This window comes from Haplochromis burtoni, unplaced genomic scaffold, assembly GCF_018398535.1.
Source record: "Haplochromis burtoni strain Fernald_Lab_line unplaced genomic scaffold, NCSU_Asbu1 Contig_240, whole genome shotgun sequence".
Classification (NCBI taxonomy): domain Eukaryota; kingdom Metazoa; phylum Chordata; class Actinopteri; order Cichliformes; family Cichlidae; genus Haplochromis; species Haplochromis burtoni.
Genome location: NW_024582601.1, coordinates 451,661 through 476,113, shown reverse-complemented (window position 1 = coordinate 476,113; position 24,453 = coordinate 451,661). Strand labels below are relative to the sequence as shown.

General features: G+C 42.5%; 2 protein-coding genes across 5 annotated transcripts in view; one reads left to right on the top strand and one right to left on the bottom strand.

The window, feature by feature from the left end:
• Positions 1 to 1,749: 1,749 nt before the first annotated feature.
• LOC102303484 (prostaglandin reductase-3) lies at positions 1,750 to 19,230 on the bottom strand. 3 transcript variants are annotated; one of them, XR_006055189.1, is made up of 4 exons: positions 18,598 to 19,230; positions 15,602 to 16,320; positions 6,148 to 14,234; positions 1,751 to 6,019 (listed from the first exon to the last, which is right to left on the bottom strand). XR_006055189.1 is itself a non-coding variant. In XM_042227037.1 (3 exons), the coding sequence occupies exons 1-3, from the start codon at positions 18,879 to 18,881 to the stop codon at positions 14,146 to 14,148; spliced, it is 1,092 nt and encodes a 363-aa protein (XP_042082971.1). In that variant the 5' UTR covers positions 18,882 to 19,230; the 3' UTR covers positions 1,750 to 14,145. The 3 variants fall into 3 exon arrangements, 2 of the variants coding, with proteins under 2 accessions (XP_042082971.1, XP_005937738.1); XM_042227037.1 differs by having other exon boundaries at positions 1,750 to 14,234; XM_005937676.3 differs by lacking the exons at positions 1,751 to 6,019; positions 6,148 to 14,234 and having other exon boundaries at positions 15,191 to 16,320; positions 18,598 to 19,227.
• Positions 18,261 to 24,453, top strand: part of LOC102302978 (teashirt homolog 1) — a 37,893-nt gene continuing 31,700 nt past the window's right edge. The window contains exons 1-2 of one of the 2 annotated variants that reach the window (XM_005937675.3): positions 18,261 to 18,441; positions 20,620 to 21,192. In XM_005937675.3, the coding sequence (XP_005937737.1) occupies positions 21,153 to 21,192 (40 nt within the window). In that variant the 5' untranslated portion in view covers positions 18,261 to 18,441; positions 20,620 to 21,152. Of the gene's footprint in view, positions 18,442 to 20,062; positions 20,400 to 20,619; positions 21,193 to 24,453 lie in introns of those variants that run through there. The other variant, XM_005937674.3, reaches the window with a different exon arrangement.

Below are 24,453 nucleotides of genomic sequence, written 5' to 3'. Positions count from 1 at the left end.
CAGAGCAAGCTGACTGAACACAGACTGCATGTCAGTCTAAGATTGAGGGGTTTTTGTTGTTTTGTTTTGCTTTTCTTTAAATTCTGTTTCTCATTACTGTGCCGAGCCTCAAGCAGTGAGGGGGAAAAAAAAACCCGAACCAGAGCAACTGTGCCTGAGCCCAGGGGCCCCCAGGAGCCACAGGGGGTCCCTACTTTGATGGAGGCCTGAGCATCATTAGAACAGATAGCATGATGGGGTCAGAAACACAGTTACTGCTGCACTGCTTCTGAAGACTCCTAGCACCACTCTTATTGACAAACACACCAGACACCAGAAAGTATTTCCATCTAGCTATTTGTTGAATTATGATGTTTCAAAATAGAAAAATATAATGTCCCAATCAAACACCTTCTATGAGAGAACTCCTGTTGAATACTGGCAGCATTGTTGAGATGGCTAGATAAACAAGGTTCAAGCAAAAACCAAAAGAGCAGGACTTTAGAATGGATGGCAACGGACTCGCAGAAAGCACAAATTAATTATGTAACCCATTGAGGTTCTTTCCGAAAGTTCACTGTTCATGAAAAAAGGAATATGGGCTACCTCTGCCTTTATAGGCCTCATAAAAATTATACTGTTGTACTTAAATTTTTTAATAAAGTGACTGAGAACATTTAGAGAGACTGGCATATGTTAATAAGACTGAGAAGAGCAGGCTGCCCAAACAGCATTGGGGATGAACAATCTGGCTCTAAACCATCCCTGGTCCTCAAAGGTCAACCATATTTTTATAATAGCAGCCCTATGGCCAACTCTAAATCTGTCCCTGGGAAAATGGAAGCCATCCAATGAGAAGGTGCAGGAGATAAAATCCGGTACGTGTGCGAGGCATTGTTACGACGCGCTCTTTACAGGTGGGCAGGGTAGAAATATGGGACTTGCGATTCCCTCTGTGTTTTATAGGCTACCTTTAAGTAAATTTCTGCTGTAAGTGTGAAAGCAATAGCAAACGTTAATCCCTTACCTGCACATATATGTATATGTACATATGGGCGACTTATTAATACCTGTTTTGATGATACGATGCTAAACGAACTACTACTGCAACCAAGTTTTTGGATTTAGCTAAAACTCTAAGATGGGAAAAAACAAAACATCTTTGCAAGCATCTGCACAGACAGCATGCTAACGCTAAGCTAGCCAACCCAGAGTAATGATAAAACCGTGTGTATGCTGATCCCAGCTGAGCAGTAAGACCCTGAGCTTCACCAGGTATTCTCTTTGTGATGGTTTCAACTTTGTGTTGTCGACCTTAAACACTAAAAGATCGTCATTAGATAGGGATTCGTATTGGTGTGTGGGACTGTAGCATAAGATTTATTTTGTTTAGTGCATTTCATGTCATTTTACGGAAGACTAAGAAAGTAATGAAACAAATTACTTTCTCCAGAGACTAATAAAGTAATGTACCGCATTACTTTTAAGTAAAGTAACAAGTAATGTGTAATACGTTACTTTTCGCGAGTAACGACCCCAACACTGCTAACACAATATAAGACTTGTGGTTCCCTCTGTGTTTTATAGGCTGGCTTTAAATTAAATTTCTGTTGTGAGTGTGAAAGCAGTAGCAAACGTTAGTCTCTTAACCGCACGTGAACGGCTAAGGACACAAATCTCTGTGTGCACATCGTGCAGTGAAACGTAAAAACTGCTTTCCATTTTTGCCCTCAAATGAAAAAAAGGAAAAAAAAACATAAATAAAGGGACGGCTCAAATAACGAGAATAATAGGTTTTATTTAAAGTTGGCAACAAGCCTCGACAATATTCCCTGCGACACACACATGCATGAGGTGGGGGTGGGTGAGAAAGAGAGAGAATTACACAGAATACCATTCCATGAAAAAGCCAAACAAATAATTTTTGCAGTGCTGGAAGCATAGAGGATCCTGTTACAGCGAAAATATAGTTGAAAAACAAACAACAACACCAAAGCTGCAGGTTGGTGGTAGTGTTGGTAACTCCTATATCCTCTCAGCAGAATTAATAGATGTTATGCTATGCCAAAGTTAGGCTGAGGGACTGGAAGTATTCCTGTATTTAAGAAATAATAATTCGTTTTTAATATATTGAAATTTTAATGTAATTAATTTTATTGGGATACCATCCTCTCATGAGCCCACTTTACCCTTGATAATACCACCCAAAACTGCCCATTTGTCATATGAAGCTGCACTACTGAAATCAGTCTTACAGTTTTAAAGCTTGATGTGAAATGACTAAAAGTCATATCTCTTTGATTTTCTCTTATCTCTCCTCTGCCATGGAAGTGTAAAACGAAACCCCGGAGCTTCGTTTTGTCCTGTTTCTCTGTGTTTGTCATTTATAACAAGGTTGTGATCATAACTAACGGCGCGTGTAATATTTTTCTTTCAACCTTGTGATGCCAGAGAATGTAAATCTGCTGTACATGTAAGGATCAGTAGCAGAGCTGCACTTCCTGGTGCCTATCAAAGGAACTTGATTTCCCCGTGGGATGCGGCAACGATGATGAGGGATAGTCGTCAAAAAAACGAGTCACCTGTCAGTCTTTATGTCTGCTTTTCTTCTTCTTACTGTTGATTTCAAAAGCTGATGTGAACACCAACTGGAAATACCAGGCAATGAATGATCAAGTTTGAAAGGAAAGCTCGCTACCAACACTGTGCAAATTTGGGAAAGCAACACATCCACAAAACTCTTTCATCACATTTTCTTAAATTGCACAAAACAAGTGTAATCACTCACTAATCAGTAAATAGGTCATCACAGCGCATAATAAACATCAAAACAGAGATACATAATAGTTCCTCAGTTGTTGATACTTGACTTTTAGGATCATCTGACTTATCTGTTTTTATTCCCCAGGTTGAAAATATGTTGGATGTTGATGTCCAGGCTATCGGGATCTCTGAAGAGTTTTCTGTGCGCCCATATGTGTGTGTGTGTGTGGGCTGTGATGAGACCCTGTCTCTGACACAATGTTGCTCTGTTAAGGTCAAGCCCTACAGAATGTCAGGGATGATGACACGCACTGAAAGGTTTCATCTAATCCCTCCATTTCCCCTCTTCTCCTGCGTCCCTCCAATCTGTCTACCCAGCTTCCATCTCCGGCCCCGCTCACTCACAAGACAAGACAGACATACACTGGCCTTCACCTACAGTCTGCATCAAAACTCTTCGTGGCTGTGTTTGTCCGCGCGCGCGCGTGTGTGCGTGCATGTTTGTATGTGTGTGTGTTTAAATAGCGTCAAGCCATGCCATCCCACTAGTAAGGCCAAATCAGAAATGCCTGAGGCCACTGTCTCTGTGTCTGCATGGCTTGCCTGGTCTTTACAACCCGCTGTCAAACATCTTTGCTTCATTCCTCACCAGCAACACATTTACTTATCTTTTTTAGGTCTTCAGCTTATGCTTTAATATAGTGGGGGCCTGCAGTGGAATAACCGGCGGTGGCAAACAAATAAATGTACGAGAACTAAACTTACTTTCCACGTGAAACACTGAAGATTAAAATAATTACAGAAAATGTTTTGAAGTGAGAGTAGAAATTGAATTTATTCCACATTTAGAAGTCAGCAGAGGGTCGAGATCCTTTTTAATGCCAAATGTTTTGCATTTGGGGGCATTTATGTGACGCTCTCGCACAGATAACAGGTCAGTTCTGACCTCTGACGTGCTGCAAACATTACCATAGTCCACACTGGTTTCTTTTGCAAAAGGCAGGCAGCACGAGTAATCCTCCGTTATTTCAATTATTCTCATATCTGATCCCTCCAGATGTGTTTGAAATACTAAACTTTAATTCCAATTCTATTCAACTTTACAAAGTGCTCCCTGTGACAGTCTTTAGTTTCATGTGAAAGCAAATCTAATTCTGTTATTTCTAAACAGTGTCAAATGAATTCAATTAAGCTGCCATGGAAAAGAATGTTATTTACACCTTATGAGATTACCTGGACTTAATTTCCTGGGGTTTTAAATAATTGACAAACAGCATGCGCGTACTTAACTAAGCCTCATATTATGCGCACAGTTGAACATGTCATCATTTAATCTTAATGCTTTTTACTTCAACATTTTCCCTCCCTTTTTTCTCTCTTTTTTTCCCTCCCGCTCGCTTGGCCGCACCATAGTTAACACTTATTAAATTAGCAGTCATCCAGTGATCAAACAACAACCCTTTTCCATCTAGGCGGCTGAATGACGGCTGAGGTCTCCTCGGCATCTGGTGAGACGCCTAGTTTAGTGGAGATAAGCACAGAAGCCGTGCTAATTATGATATTACAATTCCAGCAAACCGTTTTTCTGAAAGCGGCGCAGTTTGGATTTAACACTGGTAAGCAAAGAAACATTGTTGGATTCAAGATGCCTGGCTTCCCCTGCACCTTCTCAAACTGTCATTTATCCTCACATCTCTGCGGATTGGGTCTGGGAAAACGGAGGAATGGCGGAGATGGAGAGAGCCGAGGGAAGGGGGGGAATGAAGGATTATATAAAGAAGAAGCAGCACTTGACGGTAACTGGCTGAGATTAGCGCCTTAGGGGTACAGCAGTGGCTGTGATTTTGATACTGCGCCCCCAGCTAAACGCTGAAGGCCGCTTTGCCTAGAGGAGTCTGCCTTCACCCACAGGCAGTCAAAGATTGTTTTCTTACCAGCATCTCCTCCTCCTCCTCCTCCTCCTCCACTCCACAGACACCTGTCATCTCCGATGTCAAAACTCCACACAGAAAGGAAAAGACAACGCAAAGAATAAACAAAAGAAACATGTTTTTTTTAAAGGCACACTCTGCATACAGATCTGCGAGGGTGAGGCCCAGGCTTCACCTGCAGCAGCCCGAGCCGAACGTCATGAGGACCCTACCGGCTCCACGCGGTGAAGCCTAAATGACGGCATCATTCTTTGTCATCTGTAAGCGCGAGCTGGAAATTAATTTAGCACCAGAAAAACTTTGATGCTTGCACTTGAGTCTGAATTCGCTCGACTTCGTGCTTTGCACTCTGCACAATAGCTGGCAAAGAACAATTCTAGGCAAGGCTTTACTTTCAAATCATGATCTATAACAACATCCTTTCATCTTTTCACAAGACTGCCACTCAAGAGGGCTACAAAATTGTTTATGGTTTAAAACTGTCCTAACATGTACCTACAGCACAGTTTCCTGCACTATATAGATTAAATGTGAATGAATTTAGGACTTAAAGCTCAGTTCAGAGTTATAATTTATCCATATTTCTCATCTTTCACTCTAAAAGGATTTTCAACCAAACAAACAAATCTCTCTTTATAAACTGTCCGTTTGTGGACCAGCCGAGCTAATCATGAGGTCAACGTATTGTCATTTGGTTTGTGTGATAAATGCTGTAAAAGCGAGGGTAGCCAGACATCATCAGTGTAGACAGAACATTAAGATGCTCCAATTAGCCTGATGAGATAATCAGACTGAATTGCCATTTCATGAAGAAATCAGATATTTGGCAGCGAGCTAGAGGTCTGGGTCCAGGCTTCTGTGAAGCGTTTGAGTGGACTTTTGCGGGTATACTTCCTTTGTTTTCCCCTTCATATAGAGAGAGGGCGAGGAGAAAAAAAAGGGATAAAATCTAATTTGAACTCATGCTGGCTGAGGAAAATTATTTTTATCAAATCCACTGTGAATGACCTTTGCCACCTTGAGCAAACACGGCTGCCTGAGAAATAGTAAACTGATCCTGGTGTGAAGTGGCCCTTGTTGTCCGTGTAGTTAAGCAGAAGTATGAGATGACGTGACACTGGCAGCAGTGCCAGGCGGTGTTGTTGCAACCAATGGGGGGCAGAGGACACAACAGAGAGTAATGGCTGCTACAAGCCATCAGCCCTCACACAGATAAAAAAAAACACAAACAAAAAAAAACAAAACACCGCCACATTTCATCTGCCCTGTTTTTCTCCATTTTAATTCCTTCTGTTTGTTTGTTTGTCGACCTTGCCATGTCAGCTGACCTTCCTCTGTCCAGGACCCTGAAGAGAGAGGGGAAGGGGGGGAAAAAAAGAAAGAGGAAACAATAAGCAAGACGCTGACATTTCTGTACAGAGAAGGAACAAACAGCTCATACAAAATGCCCCCCACTCCCCTCAGACAAATTTACTCAAAAATATGTGTGTGTCTTGAACGTCCGAGGGCTGTCCGGCTCTCAGCCACCATTGCCAAGGAAGTGTCACGGTGTCGTGACAACTTCAGCGACTGCAGTGCGATGGGTGACCCTCGGCCGGCAGAAGGGGGGCGCTGAATCCCCCGCCCACCCTGGATCCTGACAGATGTCATATACCTCCTCCATGGGCACCTTCTGTTTCCTGTTCACCTTTCTCCATCCTGCAGCGTTAGGGCTCCTGTCTCCACCTCGTCAAAGCACACACACGCGCACACACACAAAAAGGGGGGAATCAGACAAAGAAGGAGACATAAACTTGACCGGGATGGATTTTTAAACGATGTTTCTGGATTGACAGCAGATGATTATGACAAGAAGCAGTTTCCATCTCAGTTCCAAGTTACATTCCCATCATCTGTTTGCCCCATCTATTTATGCTTTTTTTTTTTAACCATTTGCTTTTTACTTTACGTTAAAAAAAAAAGGCAAATATGGATTCCACACTCCCTGGCATTCATATCGCCTTCTCAGAGGATGTTTCCTGTTATTTACCAAAGGCTTCTCTCTGAGAACAGTTGGTATTTTAGTCTTAGCACACCCCACTCAAAACCTGTTTGCACAGATTTTCCCCATCATCCTTCAGACCATAGTTTGACAGAAACACTTCAACAAAATGAGATTCTGCCTCGTTACATTGTCTTATACTGTTACATCAAAAGTGTCACCAGCCCACTCCACGAATAACAAGTCTAACAAACCAAAAAGCCTTATGATATTAGATTTCCATAAACCTTCTGCTGGCTGCCTCCTCGCGTGGATTGTGTATCATCCGCTCAAAAATGCTCTCCTAGATGGAAATGTGTGGACTAAATCTGATCATGGCGCTAGATAATGTTCACTTCTCACTGCTGAAACACAGACTTGAGGAGGAAACGGAGGGGATCCTGTGACTAACCCATCAATCACGGTGACGTTTCGCTCAAGTGATGGATATTCTAATTTCCCTTTTATATACAGGTGCGCAGGATGGATGGATGACGATTAATGGACGGGCAAGGCTGTTTCCACAAAACAAAGAAAAAGACGTAGCATGGCCCGCGGCGTCGCTATGGAGGACAGAGAGCTGTACTTCCCTCTGTTTTGAAGACGATACTTCACATTTGGGATTTGATGTCCCTGTAAACACGCAGAGACAAAGTATACATCCCGAGGTGACAAAGGTGTTGCTAACACAACAATTGCCTTCCCTCTACAGGGACCTACAACAGGTTCTGCAGTCAGTTCTGTGACAGCCCTCGACACCTTCGCCTCACCTCATTTTCACACAACCTGTTTCTCGCTTTCTGTCATTGCTATCACCTCCATAATTATTCCTTAACTTTCACTCCGCCTCAGACTGCTTAAGACTGTAATTTCTTGAAAAACTCCTTCAGCATCTCTTCCAGTGGGGGGCACTTATCTATCAAACTTTTCAAAGTGAAAATTGTGCTAAACGTCCTTTTGGTGAAGTCCTCTTGCATCGCCCTGAAAGTCTCATTCTTACTTTCCAAGCACAGTTTTTTAAAAAAAAAATTCTTTCACTGTTAGGCTTTTAAGCTTGCACATCTTTCATATCGGACTTGCCGTTTATCTGTTTTCTTAGACCGCACCCACCATGCTGAAGGTGTTTCACTGCACTAATTGGCCAAAGTCATGACTGAAATAGAGTTAAACTAACCAGGAGACTAAAAAAAGAAAAGAAAGGAAAATACAAACTCTTAAAATTAAACTTTGCATAAAAAACAGCAGAACAGCATTTCAGATGTATTACAAATGTTAAAAACTGGTGTTTTCACTGCAATGAGACAAAATAATTTGCATTCATTTCTGCAGATCAACTATTTCACTGGGCTATTTTGCACCGACTTTGCTCATTTGATGGCTTTTTGTCGGACGTCAGCTGCGAAGCATTTCCCCGGTGGGTTCTAGTTTTTCCCTTCACAGCTGACATTGAACATGGGCATTCATAAACCATCCAGCACTTGAGACTTTTCCTAAGACTTAACAATCCAGCCTGAGATCTCTCTTCCAGCTCTGTCCTTCTACCTCTAGCTCACTTTATCTCTCGCTTTCCATCCCTCCCTCCCTGTCCAAAGCTGTCCTCCCAGCCATCTGTCATGTGATGTTTATAGGCCCTTTTGCTTTTGTGTCCTGATGACCACTGTCACAGAGAGCTACCCATTACCGATGCGCCCTGATGAACGATGTTACCCAGACGCATCGCTGACACCCTTGTGTCCTTGGCCGCAGAGATGCTGCCTCACTAGCCAACTCGGGCCAGTAAAGAATGAGGACGGGGAGGGACCTGGGGGAGCTGGGCTGAGGACCTGTCCGTCATCACACCGACAGGGTGTTCATATTTCCCCTTGTTCCCACCGCCATCTTTTCTTTTCCTCTTTATCCAGCCAATAGAAATGTGGGGCTGGTCAGCCTGGTGACGATGTTGCCATTAATCCTGCAGTGGTGAATAGCGCCCTTGCCTTTCACCTGAATGTATATCTACATCTGAACAGACCCAGCGAGGGACCCTCACTCCCCTCCTGAGGCCACAAAAGATGCCCCGAAGGGTCAATGTAGGCAGAAAGACATGATGAATGTTACCGAGTGTGATTTTATCTGTCAAATAGAAACATTAGTGCTCGTTTTGATCTTTTATGCACTATGTTTAAAGGTGGCACAGTGTATTAGAATAATGTTTTATTACACTGCTATGATGGTTATAAATTAAAACTGTTCCAATGTTTTTTTTTAGTATTAAATCATCATTGTTAAAAATGTGTGCTTTTTTTTGAGTTGCTCTTGAACTTGACCACTAGCACACAATTATCATTTGTCAAAAGTTACCTTGGTTACCATGCTTGATCTAAAAGCTTTTGGTTGTCCAACTCGGTGCTCTTTATTTAGGCAAAAATGTTCAGTTCAGGCAAAGCTTTGTGTAAAATATTTGTGCACGTCTAGTTTATGATATAAACATTTTAGCGTGAATTATGTGAATTGAACCTCACAAAGCGCAGTAAATGGAAATCATCTAAATCAGTTCAGTGTTTCTGCCTTTTAAATGATTCTACCTGGTGTTTCGAGGCTTTTGGCAGGTACGTTGCTGGAATCCTCTGGGAGAACTTGCAACAGCTCTTATGTGGATTTAGGATGTCTCAAAGTCTCTTCATGTAACTACACACAGACGATTTTGAGATAAGGGCTCAGTGTGTAGAGTCTGTGCCATGTTTTGCAGGAGGCTGTCATGGTTTGGGGTTTTCATTATGGGTCTGGATCTTGTTTTCATTTTGTTTTTGTGTATTTATAGTCCTGTCGTTTTTTCACTCTTTGTGCCCCGTCTTTGTGTCTCTCCATTTCTACCAGTTTCCTCCTGTGTTGGTGGGTGTTAACTCTTTGCCCCTTTTGCTGCATGCTGTAACACTTCAAATCATCACTCCGCCACCACCGTGCTGGACAGCTGGTATGAGGTGTTTGTGCTGATATGTTGCGTTTGGTTGTAAATTATGGCCAAACATCTCTTCTTTTGTCTCATTTGTCCAAAGGACGTCGTCTAACATATCTTGTGGGTTATTCATAACTAAGCTGTGCTTCCTTTTTTTAGGGATACAAAAGCTTTCTCTTTCCTCAACCTTTCCAAACAAGCTGCACTTTTTCAGTCTTTTTCTAATTCCTCTAACATGAACTTTTGCATTTGCTGACCGAGGTCTTCAGAGTCAGAGGAGTTGCTCTTGGGTTTTTTGCACTTTCCAATTGCACAGTCTGACCTTGCTGGGAAGATTGGCAAGTGTCTCGAATGTTTTGCTCTTGTGAAAAATGTTTTTTACTGAAGAATGATGAACTTCAAAATGTTTGAAAATTCCCTTATAACCCTTCATGAACTGCTGGGCTGCAACGATTAGTTCTCTAACATCATTGCTGATGTATTTCTTCCTCTGTACTACGTTAACACACCTGAATGCTGCAGCAAACTACCAAAACCTCTACTCTTATGCAGGTACTCACACTTTCTAACAATCAGTTAATCAAGTATTTGATTATCACCACCTGGCTGCTACTTAATTTTGCACTTATTTTTTTAACACACTGCTTCTGCCTTTTAGCTTACTTTGTGTTAAATAAAGAATTCTGCAATATAATTTTTTGTAGTTAATCAAAGTTTGTATTTACCTCATTTTAAGACCTGCTAAGATTATTTTTATTATGTCGGATTCTTAAAACCTTTAAAGAGGGTTTCCTTTCTCTCTTGTGCTACCTGGACTGTAGCAAAAGCTTTATTCTCATCACTAAAGAGACTTCAAGGTGATTCTTGTGAGAGCTGTGGAATATATAATATTGGGTGATTTATAAGAATCTAAACCTCTCAGGTGCACTTATTTTTGTATGGTATTATACAGTATCTTTGACATAAAGTTATATGTTTATAGCTATTGAAACATAAACCAGCAGTTCCCAAATCAAAGATCAGAACCTCAGTGATTGTTGAAAAACTTCTAGTACAGAAAAGAATTCGTAGTTTTTTTTTCTCGGCAGACTTTTGTTTGTTCATTTCATTCTAGGATATTTAAAAAAGTCACTTTTCAAAGATTTCAGAAATATTCAAATGAACAGGATTTTTTGAACTCTTCGGCTGATATATGCCAAGTGTAACTTTTGGTCATTAGAAGACATTGTTCCGTATTAACAAGCCACAGTTAAAATGTCACCTCATTTATCATCTAAAACCCATAAGCTTATTTTTTTTATTTATTTTTTCAGGGAGGGTTTGGCATGGAAACCACTGAATCATAGTGACCATACACAAAAAAGATTATCCTTATTAAATGCAGTTGTTTGGAACAGAGGTTAAATGGATAATATGGTACAAAATGGGGAATTCTTAGAGCGGGAAGAAGGCTGCAGATAATCCTTTCACAATAGTGTAACATAATGTGAACAATCTGTTGGACAAAATAAAAACCTCATTTAATCAGTGGGGCCTTCTCTCCTCTTGTGTCACTGCTCCTCCCTTGCTCTCTCTCTCTCTCTCTGAACGTCTTTATTGGCCGGTGAAGCTGCTGATGAATTCTTAAGCAGATCACACTGATAATTGTATTTCATAACTGTCAGTTGTGCGAAGGCTGCCAGTGTGCCCAGGAGCTATTTGTGTCTCACTATGTCCTCCACAAACCTTCCCCCTCTCCCTCCTCCACACTTTGTCCAGCCCCCCCAATCACCAGGGATGTGCTTACTGTCTCCGGCCCCGAATTACTCAATCAGGAGGACACATTTACGGATGACACCTTTATTACAATTAATCACGGGAACTTGATTAAGAAAGTTATTCCTCCCCTTCATTGAGACTTACACAAGTGGTTCTGCTGCATATTGTAATTTATGTCCCACTGAGCTCTCCCTCTGCTGATAGACAGAGAAGCCGACAGACTGCCAGCCATACTGAGACGCGTGTGGACGCTTGTGGGTCTGTGTGCGAGGCTAGGCGCGGATGCGTGCATGGCTACATATCCTGAGACACATGCGCACAGCCACAAACACATCCCCCCTGTCATGCTGTCATGCACAACTCACAGGTTTTGCAAAGAGTTAAAATAAATGACTTTAATTGGCTGTAGAGACGTGCACGCTAAAGGAGACTTGAATATTCCATTTCCCTTTCCTCTTGTCTTTTCTTTTCACTCTCCCTCTCTTTAACACATACCCCCCCCCACCACACACACCGACACACACACACACTTGAATGAAGCCATCTCTTTACCTTTACTCACAGTTCCTGGGTCTGCTGTGGCTAATTAGTTGAGTGGGGTTTTAGGTTTGGTAATTAGGCGGAGGTAGGAGTGATGGGGGCTCAGGGAGTTGGGGAGTTGAGAGGGCCTGACTGACTTGCAGAGAAAGAAACTGGACTGTCTAGATCCTGGCAGCACCGAGCAGCCAGCCAGTGTCCCTTAGGTGCCTGGAGGTAGACTACCATCCCACACTAAAGAGGGTGATGTCTTTGTTATGTGCCACATATTCCAGCAAGAAGAAACTATGAAAAAAAAGAGGATTTAGCAGGGAAAAAAAGGAACAAGAGGGAGACCTTTGAGAATTTTCCTACCCTGAATGTCAGCGTACAACAATAAAATCCGGCACCGCGCTGTTGTCTTGGATGGCAAATTAAAGTGGACTTGAGAGCTACAAAAAAAGTTGTGATCACCGCTAATTAACGTAAAGGTGGAAAAAAGAAGAAACGACTGAACATTTTTATTTCAAACGTAGAGTACATTTAACTTTGCTGAGCTTGTGGCCACCATGGTCACAAGTGACAATTACTCCATAATTGCTGCATCAAAGTGAAACTAAAGCACAAATAGTGAGGAAATATAACATAAGCAGACTGAGTGCACAGTGTTATACACTAAAGACTATATTTGGTTCTCTGCCATTAGCTTAAAGAAGTCAACTTTTAAAAGTCACACCAGAGTAAATATGACTGTAGTAGCAAAAATAGCCCTCAGTGTGCTTAATTTTCATGGATTCAGCTTTTTATTTCTGAATGTTTTCTCCTTAAATGTTACATAGTAGCTGTTGTAGTAAATGTAAAATAAAACTACAATCTTATGCCATCTGAAATGCTACACAGTAGCTAGTACACAAGGTAAATTCCTGGGAATAGATGGCGATCCAATGGAGGCAACACATTCAACTTTTTCCAATGTTATAAATTCCTATGCAATCAGTTTGATAATACTTGCGATAATCAGTATATTACATTTGCATTGCATGCATTACAATGTCATCCGCATTCACATTAAAGGGAAAATGAAGTTTACCCTTCATTCCTTCCATGTACATCACCTATTTAAGTTTGTGTGTTAGTGTTTGTCCCTTCTGAGGAGCAGCAACAAAACTAAAATGAGAGAGACACTTAGCATGATTTCTAATTTCTTGATTTTTTTCTCCTTTCTTTCACCACCTCACAGCAGCCGGTGAATACTTTTCTAGAAGACCTTCACCATCTTTAATGTCTTGTTTACACTCTGCAGTTCCAGGTTGCTTCAATACGATGCCAGTTAGCAGCCTAGGACTGCAACACAATCCAATTAAATAAAGAGTGTTGTCTCTCTAGGTTCCTGTGTTCTCTAATTGGGGCTGTGACTGCTCACTAATCAGTGGAGGTACAGGTAGGCCCCGGAGGACGGCGAGACAGGGCCTCTCCTGTTAATTGAAGAGATGCTACACCCGGCCTCCTCCTTCTCCTCACAGTCCAACATGGATGCACAGGAGTACTGACGCATGCTAAATTCGTCTACGCACCCACGTGCATCATCACTCCTCTCACCTTTTGTGTGGCCGGCATGTAAGAGCTTGCTTTTCTTTTTTCATTTTAACTCCTGAGCAAGCAGTGGTGTTAAGAGGTGACTGGCAGTCATTTAAAGTGTGTTTGCTCTCTTGGTCACTTACGCCTATGCAATTCCCAGTACTTCCATTTCTGCTTTAATTACTGTCCATAAAAAAATCTTTAAAAACATTTTTTTTAAATTGTGCAATCAAAGTTGAACTTTCATGGGTAAAAAATTGTTTTTATTCTGACCCGAGAGGCTTTAGATCACAGATGTGGTGCTTTAAATACTGAATAAATGAGTGCAAAAACGTCACATCCGTGATTTAAGTAAATAATTTTCAACCTAAATTTGTAAGAGCAAGCTACACAAAAACATGGCAAGCATCGACTAGCGTGAGTCATCCAACTCCAACTGTAACAGAAACAATGATTAACATGCACACATATTTTTAAGCAGCTAAAAATAGTTTTTTAAAAAAACAAACAAAAAAACTAACAGCTACTCGGAAAATTGAAAATAACCGTGCACGTAAGACATTACGGGCCTGACTCAAAGCAACAAACATACCTACGGTGTCTCTTGCTGACACAGGCTGTGGCGTACGTGTGAGTGACTTTGAGAGGTGTTCTGACTTGCTCCACTACGGATTCAGAACCGCCTTGGCCTGGTGTGTTTCTGATTTCCTGCACCGTCTGGTGAAGGTAGCAGCTTTGCATGCTGGGGTCACACCTGTAACGTATTTCACACTGGGTTATATTTTGAGTAGCCACCTGGATGAGGAAATAACGTGTTCACGGTGCATGAAGACTACAGCCATCCCTGCCAGGTAGGAACAGGTGTTTGTTTAAAATGACACACAGTGCAGTAATCCAACACGGACTGTTATAAGCATCTCTTGTCCATTTCCTGCTTTTGGAGTGGTTTAACAGTACACTGCTGAAGTTGGGACTCTGAAAACTTTTTTTAAGCTCAATAAGGCTTTCAAAGTTGAAAGAAACACTAAAGTTTTATCTTTGGGTTTTATAAAAATGAGTGCAATGTGATTAAACTTTAAATGGTATTTTTTAAGACTTTGTTGTTTCAAAAAGCCAAATTAAATTTAAAAAAAATGGAAATGGAAAAAAAAAAACGTGTCAAAGGGCATATCGCAGAGCATTCACTATGAGTGATTTTTTTTTTTTTTTTTTTACTCACGGTGGAAGAAAATAATGACATTTTCTAGCCCAACTCCTGGTTAGCTGGACTAATTTTTTTTTATTATGTGCAGCTTCGGGGCATGTGAATGAAAAGATTGATTGTGTGAATGCCGTTTCTGTCAGCCACAAACAGGCAATGAAATGCCAAGCACACCTGGAGCAGCACTCACTTTTGACAAGCACATACCAATGTAAGGCCCTATTAGAAAAACAATGAAGTCTATCATAAAACATTTATGGTAGATAAAGTGCTCGAGAGCGCCAAAAGCAAGCGCATTATGGCAGCAGGTCTAACATGATTTCGGAGGTGGACGGAAGGTGTGGGGGAGGTGAAAAAAACCTTAGCTTTTGTTTCTGAGTTTCAATATGTGGTGACTTTTGATTAGCACACACTTATTTAAAACTTTAAATATTTTATATTAAATTCTGTGCTGAATATATTCATGACTGAGTGCATGTGCACATAAAAAAAGCAAAAACAACCCCAAATCACTTTCCAAAGTTGCTGTATGTTTATTCATGACATTATTTTTAGTTACTGGGCTGTATTATCAGTCATTTTACAAAAATAAAGAGCTTTTCCGTGGTTAAAAATCCTTCATTTTATATATATATATATATATATATTACTGATTGAATCATTGTAATTTTAAGTATGATTTCTTAAGTACATCTACAATCAGTTAAATCACAGCTTGCTATTACTAACAGACGGTGGTGCCACTTCCACCACGACTTTGCCCAGGTTTCTCCCTGCATACATGTAGTCCACTGCCCGGAAAACCGCATCCAAGCCTACAAATTTCCCCTCCTCTGCCAAATCACCGTAATCCACCTCACACACTAGCTTCCCTTTGGCAAACATCTGAATCATGCTACTCAGAGCCTCCCTGTAGTCACCTAAGAAGTGGGGCAAGAAGAAACCCCGAATGCTGGCCGACTTCTGGAGTAGCTTGACTGGTAGCGTTCCTCCTTTGAAAGGTGGGATCCCTGAAGCGCTCTGGTACCCTGAGATGAAGCCAATCACTATCAGCCGGCCTTTATTGGCCAGACTGTTTACTGCGAGCTCTAAGACGCTCCCTCCGACTGACTCATAGACCACGTCTATGCCTTGTGGATACTCTTTCCTCAGGGTCTTAGCCAAGTCTTCAGCGGTGTAGTTGATCGGCCTGTCGCAGCCGATGGATTTGAGGAAACCGGCTTTCTCGTTGGTCGAGCAGGTCCCAATGACATGGCAACCAGCCTGCTTGGCAAACTGCACAGCGAACTGTCCCGTTCCTCCTGCGGCTGCCGTGACCAGGACAGTCTCACCTTTAGCCAGGTCGCCCAGACGTTTTAAGGCAATATAAGCCGTGGCGCCACTGACCAAAAGGGTGAGGAACTCTGGCTTCACCGCAGGAACAGGCACAGCTTCCTTGGCTGGGACCACCGTGTACTCGGCAAACGCGCCACTGCCGAAGTAGGCCACAGTATCCCCGACGGTGTAGCGGGAGCTCGCGCTAAGGCCAAGGCCGACAACCTCCCCAATGCCCTCAAAACCTGCATCAAAGGGAGGCTTCACCGAAGGGTCGTAACGGCCCGCTGAGTAATTAATGTCTGAGGCGTTGATTCCCACAAAACTGAAACACAAGAGAAAAATAATTGAGGATTAAAAGTTAGGGAAATAAACCTGCTACATCAGCATGTGCTGAGCAAAATGGATACATTAACATTGCATTTCAGTTAACGGGGTTTTATGCGGTTATTAGCGTAAGCACATATTTCCTGAAATCCTGTATGAAGGTCAACTTCCTTGTTGTGCAGACGGGCGCGCACAGGGCCAAAACACTTTGGTTTGTTTTGGCAATGAGTTATTTTTTCTCTTTTCCTTCTCTTTGCTCGGAAAGAAAAGTCCTGCACTGACAGGGAAAGGTTTGTATCACAAAACGCATTGCATGATGTCATGATTCATTGTCTTCAGAGACACCCACAACAAACTGCACTTTAAAAAAAAATAAAAATTCAGATAGCTGCTTCTTGCCTCAACATGAAGACGGTTGTTTTCATCTTACTTTTGTAACATGCTGGAAACAAATATGTGAGAAAGGAACGTATAAATAAATCATTTACTGTCTTTTAGAGCGGCACGCACGCTGTGCCTCATTACCGTGCATGTCACACGTGTACTTTGAGCTCCCAGATAATGCTTCTGTGGTTTATAGATGGGTGGCGACGATATAACAAAACGCCTTGGTTTGACTTCTTCACATCTATGGAATCAGTTTCCTCGCAGCGACGTATTATTTTATTATCAAAAAAGGTACAAACTGTTTGCATGTGCATAAACTAGCAAGGCGTCTGAGTTTAAATAACACTCCAAATTAGCAGGGGATCTGTAACAATAAAGTCTCAGTCTGTGCAAGCCTAAGCCCTGGAAAAACTTTTCAAACAGGTAACACAGGTTTGGCCAAAATGCTCTGTTAAATGATAGCAAGCCTAATAATTTGACACTGGTTCCACTGAAATTACAAAATAAGATACAGTGTATTGATAAACGCTATACTTTGGGATAAAAAATAAATCTCTTATTTATGTCTCTCAAGAATTAATGAAAGTCCAGAAAACTACAAAAACTCACATCTTGCAATTTTATACGACTTTTATCTTTTGCATGTGCGTGACCAAATTTTTGTGCACATGTGGCTCAGATAAGATGCTGAGGGACACCTGGACTCTTGGAAGTGAAGGGTTTTAGTACATGTAAAAAAATGTCTGCACGCATTTATTTTTAAAATTTACTCATATATATATATATATAAAAACCTCAGTCTCTTCTTTTCACTGCAGCTATGATTTTTTTTTTAAAATAAAAACCGCTCACAGTCTTCTGTATTTTATATTCCTTTAAAATTTCTCTTACACCGTGCAAAACGGGACAAAGTGTTCTCTGGTTTACTTTCCCCTGTCAGTTAAAACATTTTCCCATGACTGTGATGCATCACTGACACAGACGACCCAGACGGTCAAGGGTCTCGGTGCACCAAGCGACTGTCTTACAAGCTAATAAGATCCTAATGTTGTATGTTTTACACTCAGTCTCGGGGAGGACTGTATTTTATTGGCAGTAAATACAACAGTAAACCCCGAGGTGGACTGATGTAAAGCTGACTTAACATTAAAAACTACATAAGGCGCACACAGCCAGCAATGTTGTAGGAACCTGAAAGCAGAGTGAGGTGGAATCAGAAATTTATGCAGAAATCCAACTATTAAAAAAAAAAGCATTAATGTATGTTTTTTGGCTTTAATTTCATTTATCTGTTACTGTAATAATGTCGACTCTGTTCAAGCACAACAGAGCCTGTACAACAGACTCCTGGATCCACTCTGCCTTCTGCTGCTGTGAATGAAAGAAATGATGCTGCAATTCCAGCGCCGTGTAGCACTCCCATCGCCTTCTCCATCATCTCCATCTCTTGATGCCAGCCTGAGCCCCCCCATGACTTTCTGTTTGCAGGTTGGTGACGTAGAGAGACAGGACAGAGAGAGAGAGAGAGAGAGAGAGAGAGAGAGAGAGCAGGGGAGAGAGAGCGATAGAAGAGAGAGAGAGATGCCGAGATGGATTGATAGACAAATGCAGAGAGGGCGGAACTTGGAATTACAGTACAGCGCTTATTCCTCACGTATTTTTCCATCTTGTGGCGATGATGATGATGATAATGATGAGGGTGATCGCAGGTGCTGGACATGGGTGATTCGAGGTAAGCGGAGCCGTTTAATAACTTCTCAACAATCTCCTGACAGATCGGCATTTTAAAAAAAGAAAAAGAAAGAAGACGCTTCGGGTCACCTAACGCTTTCCCGACCGACAGAAAAACAGAGTCCGTGTGTTCCCACCGTCACCAAAATTAACTTACCGATTTCTGACCAGCAAGTCCGCGTCTCCGGGTGTCGGAACGGCCACGGTTTGCGTAGAAACGGCCTCTCTGAAATTCGGGCTGAGCTTGGTGACTACCAGCTTTTTCATACTGCTCGCTATGGAGGATCCTTTAAAATCCATGAAGTGCGCCGAGTAGGACATATCTACGATGAACCGCCTCGCAGCCAGATGAACTCCTGAAAGTGTGTCGGTGCCTCTGCGCCCCCCGTAGATTAGCGGTAGTGCTCTCCTGCAGTTTCTCGCCAACAGCGCCCTGGACATGATTCCGAAATGTGACAAAGTTCACGACCAAACTTGACGCGTGCTCGTGCCTGTGATTAGGTCGATCAGGTGCCATTAGCCTGCACCACAAGCCTCCCCTCTGCACACGCAGGGCGTGCAGGCCAGGCCCGGGCCAGGCTGAGCCGAGCCAAACGAGCTTTTAGACCAAAAATTAAAAAAAAAAAAAAAAAAACAGGGGGGGAGAAAAAAAGCGCGATGCGTCGTAGCGTGACTCTTACGCAAAGCAAACAAGCGGGGGATCGAGTTTAGGATTAAAACATTGCACTGGTGCAGCCCCAGCGTGGAGCACAGCAGCGCCTCAGACTTGTCGTCGGGAGTCCCTCCCCTTCCCGGACACAACACTCACTTCCTACTAAGGTGAAACAAATCAATCCTCGTCTCCCCACACAGGCTATCCTCAGCCGTTTCACTCCCACGAAAAGAACGCCAACCCATCGGATCTTTTCCCAACACCTACAAATAACAACAAAAATCACGGTCCGAGCGTGCACTACGACTGCGCTCCCGTTTGACTGGCGCCTTTCCCCTCTTTTCTTCCTAATACTAAATGTTTTGAGCGTCATAGGGAGATGTTTCTGCCCACACTACACCTGTAACCAAAAAGCTCCCACAGGCGATTTGTGAAAGTGTCTTGTTTTCATCTCATTCCATTATTTGTTTCTTTATTTATTTTGCCTGCTCCTTCCATGCAGCTGTGTTATCGTCTGTTGTCATCTGACTGTCATTTTTCTGGAAGGATCTATTCTTAACAGAGCTGCCGGAGCGCACTGGGGGACATTAAAGCGTCAGCGGGAGCAAGAGTCGTGCCCTAACTCGTGCCGTGTCACTACCAGGCGATCTTAAGATGTCACCTGGGTTGCAAAAAGCTCAGACTTAAGTAGTGAGCCTTGTTGTTTTTGATAGTTTGCAAGAGGCGTTGGGATAAGTTTGGTTTTGTTAGCTGATCTCGCAGTAAGTTTTGAGAGGATCACATCCTTTTGTCGGAGGTTTGGCTTCTTTTTTAAGCAAAGGGAGAAGGAGAGAGAGAGAGAGAGAGAGAGAGAGAGAGGGGGAAAACAAGACAATTAAAAAGATTGACAGGTAGGCTCCTCTGTCAGGGGTGACGCTTGTGGAGAGGGGAGGAGTAAAAATGTAGCAGGAAAAGCCACTCGATGCGTCTGTCTATCAGTTGAGACTGTCTGAAACAGCTTCTGGATCCGCCGCGTTCCCATTTTTTTCTTTTTTTTGAGAGACCGCGGATCAGTCCCTGGAGTTTTTGCCCCCCGTCTTGTTTTTTTTTTTTGGCTTTTTCAAGAGACAAATATTTTAGTCCATGTCGATCTGATCTGTTGTTGGCGAAGCTTGGATGCGCCTGCGTCTTGTTTCCCCTCTCTCTCAAGTGATATCCTCTCCACCGCATCAACCAACCCTCCAAAAAAAAAAAACAAAAAAAAAAAACGACTCTGTCCAACATGCGATCAGATGAGCGGTGAAAATCATTTTCACGACTCTTAAAACGTAAGTACAAGAGAAAGCCTACTCGTCTCCATTTATTTTATTTAATTATTTTTCCCCTTCTGTGGGAGAGAAAGAGGGCAGAAGGGGAGGGAGGAAAAAAGTCTCCGCCGGACTGGTGAGGCTGGATCCGGGCTGAGGTGGCGTGGTGGTGACGGGATTGACATTAACCCATCTAATGCCTGTCTATCTCTCTTCTCCTTTCCCATTCTCTCTCTTTCAGGTCTGTGGCAAAAGAACGGAAGGAAACACAAGGATACATTACTTATCAGAGGTGTGCACTCGGGACTTATTTGTTTGGTTACCGCCAGAAATCTCTTTCTTTTCTTTTTTCTTTTTAGTTTTGGTGTGCGTAAAAGGCGCAGCAAACTATCGTCCCCCTCCAAACAGCACTGGAGATTAGGGGGATTTTTTTTGTTTTTCCCCCAAAGGGAGTGAACCGAAAACTTGGGTTTCAAGGTGCTGTTTTTTTGCTTCTTTTCGTACTCTGCCACGAGAGAGATGAAGGAAGATGATTTTTAATGGACGTGAAGGTGTCAGGAGCTGGCCGAATCCCTTCGTAATTTTTGAGCTCAGTCTCGCTGAAGCCGACCCAGCTATCACATCCAAAAAAGAGCAGCCGGTTTGAAGAGACATTCTCAGCTCAGAGATCAACAACACCCCTCCCCCGAAAAACGGGATGATTTTTCAAAACTGATAAGACTCCATTTGTTTGTAATTCCTGCATGAGAAGCACCGTGGAACGCGACGGTCACTATGCCGAGGAGAAAGCAGCAAGAGCCGCGGCGATCAGCAGGTATAACCCGCCCCTCCATTACGACCATTTCCCATCCCAGTAACCAACTAGTTTTTATTTCCAAGTGCCAATTGGAAGTCTCTCCTTCCACCTTTTTTTCCTTTAGCAGTACTGCATGCTGCGATTTATTACTATTATTATTATTATTTTACAACTTATGGTTTAAATCAATTTATTTGTGTTAATAACACAGCGCACAACTCACCCCTGGACACACTGTTGTGTTTAAAATGTATCTAATTGCGCAAATGACGCACGTATCTGCGCAATGCCACTTTGAGATTTTTTTTTTAAATCCTCCGGTGCCAGGAAAGTTCTATTAAGAATGGTGAGATAAACTAAATGGCATGTTATGGGGATAAAAGGGAGTTTTTGAGGTTCAAGAGTGAGTAATGATGAATAATTGACTGGGAAAGAAAGGGGGGAGAAAAACGGGCGAGAGCTGGTTTTTCCTTTCTTTTTTATTTTATTAGAGGATTGCCACCCTTGATTTGATGCGTGATTGATCGTCTGTCATGTGGCAGTCTTTGATCTATTCATCCCTGATAAACATCAATAAATCCCTCCATGAAGACAAGCATGCTTCTGGTAGCCACTCAAATGCACAACCCTGCTTTTAACCAGGAACTGAAAAGCAAAAACAAAAAGGAAGAAAAAGAAAAAAGGATAAAGAAGAAAGTTGGGAATTGTGGTTGAAAAAAATCACCTTATTACTTCAAATGTGTATGCACAGAAAGCAGATGAAAGCACCGTGTGTATGTTCAATTGCAAGAAATTCCCCAACACTCTTTAAAAAGAACAGGTATTTGAATTCTCCTCCTCTTCCTATATATTCTTAGATGAAAATATGGAAGGTTCTGGCTGTCCTCGTCCGAAATATTCCTCCCTTATTCGCTGCAAGAATCAGCCCACAGTTGAGGTCCACTGCTGGATATGATTTTTATAATGTGACCAACTGATAAAACCAGGTGTTGGCAGAGGACCGACAAGGTTGACTTCTAGTGGTTTGGATGTGGACTCCCCCTTTTTCCTCTTGTCTCCCTGCAGCCTTTAAACAAATGTAAATGAGTGACAGGGGTTTCTACCTCTGTGCTAATGAGGCCGAGCCTTTGAAGTTAGGCATTAACAACTGGAGTGAACAAAAGACAGTTACAGAATTTTAAAGAGATTTTGAAATATGAGGTGCAAAGCGGGTCGAACAGGAGGGCCAGCCGACGAAGACTTTGAACTCAGCAGGTTTTATCATTTTAAACAGAGAGCTTGCGATGATGAAGATGATGGTGGTGGTGATGATGAGGATGAGGAGGAGGATGAGATGGAGTGTAGGATGGATGAACATTCAACCGGTGCTCGCTGTTAACTTCGCCTTTTCTCGTTTGCCTTTGTGGCAACCTGTAATATGTTTTCTGGCCCACACCGCGAAGCAAGAATCGAGTTTTATATACCGAGTCTCGCTGTACCTTTCTGCATTTGTGTGTGTGAGACGGAGAGAACAGTCACCGCTGTTGCTTTGGCAAAATATCCCCCTGGAAAAGGTTGGCCACGATGGGAGCAGAGGGACTCCCGTTAGGTTTCTGCATGTAGATGGAGGCATGAAAAACATGACATCTCTGTGACCCCTCCCTTCCCCTCCTTTCTCCTGCCACACACACACCACACACACATACACACAGACCATTGATCCATTACAACGTCCACTGAGTGCCATGCACATCATGGGTTGTAATGGTCAATCACAGCTTGGCAAACGGGATGTTTTCCATTCTTTCACGAACACGATGGCCGGTCAGAGATAACGCCCTCCACTCCACGCTTCCAGAAGCGACTGACTAAAACGCAATCACGCTGATACGCATGCACACACCGACTTACACACCAGGCTAGCCCGATGCTCCACTGGGAGCTCGTACTGACCTGTGGCTTCCTCTGTGTGCTACTGCTCAAAGAGGAAATAGCTCATAGTGGGACTAGGCATGGAAATCAGGAGTCAGACAATTAAAACAACAATAGCAGACTTGTGTGGACGGCCTATTTTTTTCATTCTCACTTTGTAAAGCTTGTGGAGACTTTTATTAGGTGCGTTATGTTTCGAGGCCGCACCATGCAAAGTTATATTTTGCAAATCAGAAACAGCAAAAGATTTTCTTAACAGTTTCGTTTCTTTGAGTTACATAATCAGATGTGCACATTTCCCTGTTAATTTTCATACACAGTGCACTTCTTAGGCAGCTTCTTGGCAAAGAGCTGAATTTTCAGGTTGCTTGAGCTTCCCATGTTAAAACTTTTCTTTGATCAGGTTGTTAATCGATTGCTTTATTTTGCAGTAAATTTTACAATTTCCGCAATTTTTTTTTAAACAATAATTTTTGTGTTTTGTTTTGCTTTTAAGAAAATTATCACAGGATTTCTTAGGATCATTTTGAAGTATCTGCGTGTGTGTGTGTGTGTGTGTGTGTGTGTGTGTGTGTGCGTGTGTGTGTGTGTGACACTGTTGTTTAGATGACAAAAAACCCCATTAATGACATATTCCACCGATGGAATGAAAACGCAGCACTCGTTGTCACGCTTCCTGTTGCTTTATAATTTTCATCAGGAAATTCACACGCAGGAATTCCAGAACATGGAAACCAAGATGTGAAGAAACTTTGCAAACCTGAATCAGCAAGTTTGTGAAAATATATATATACACACACACCCTGGTGTTCTTGTTTGTGCAAAGATGGATGTTGTGCATTACTACGTGCACCTCGTACAGTCGATGCCTTGATTTAAAGGTAAAGAGGCCAGGAGGAAAAACCAAAAAAAGTAAAGGACAGAAAGCAGTGACGCCGCCTTTCATGGTAGGCAGGCTTGCATAGTCTTACATGAGGAAGACGAGGGAAAAGAGACGACGAGATAGTCGCTCTTGTTCCGTTGCATGATGGTTAATTATAAGAGAAACGGTGTGTGTGTGTATAGAGTGTGGAAGGGGTGGTGGTGGTGGGGGTAAGGTTGCATCCCGTTGGCTTCATTAGAGAGAGCCCTAATTATCTGTGGAGCTGATGGATTTGTGACAGGCCCTAACGATTAATGCTGACAAATTCAGTAAGGTGTCAAGTCCACAGCTGCCTTGATGTAATCAAGTTGATATTATACAGTCCCCATAGCCCCTAGTGCAGCACCAACTCAATTTGCCTGTGCAGGTGACAAATGGACTTTGCTACCTGACTAATCACATCAGGAGACAATGCCAGTTAATGACCTCAGTAAGGCCCCCCCCCC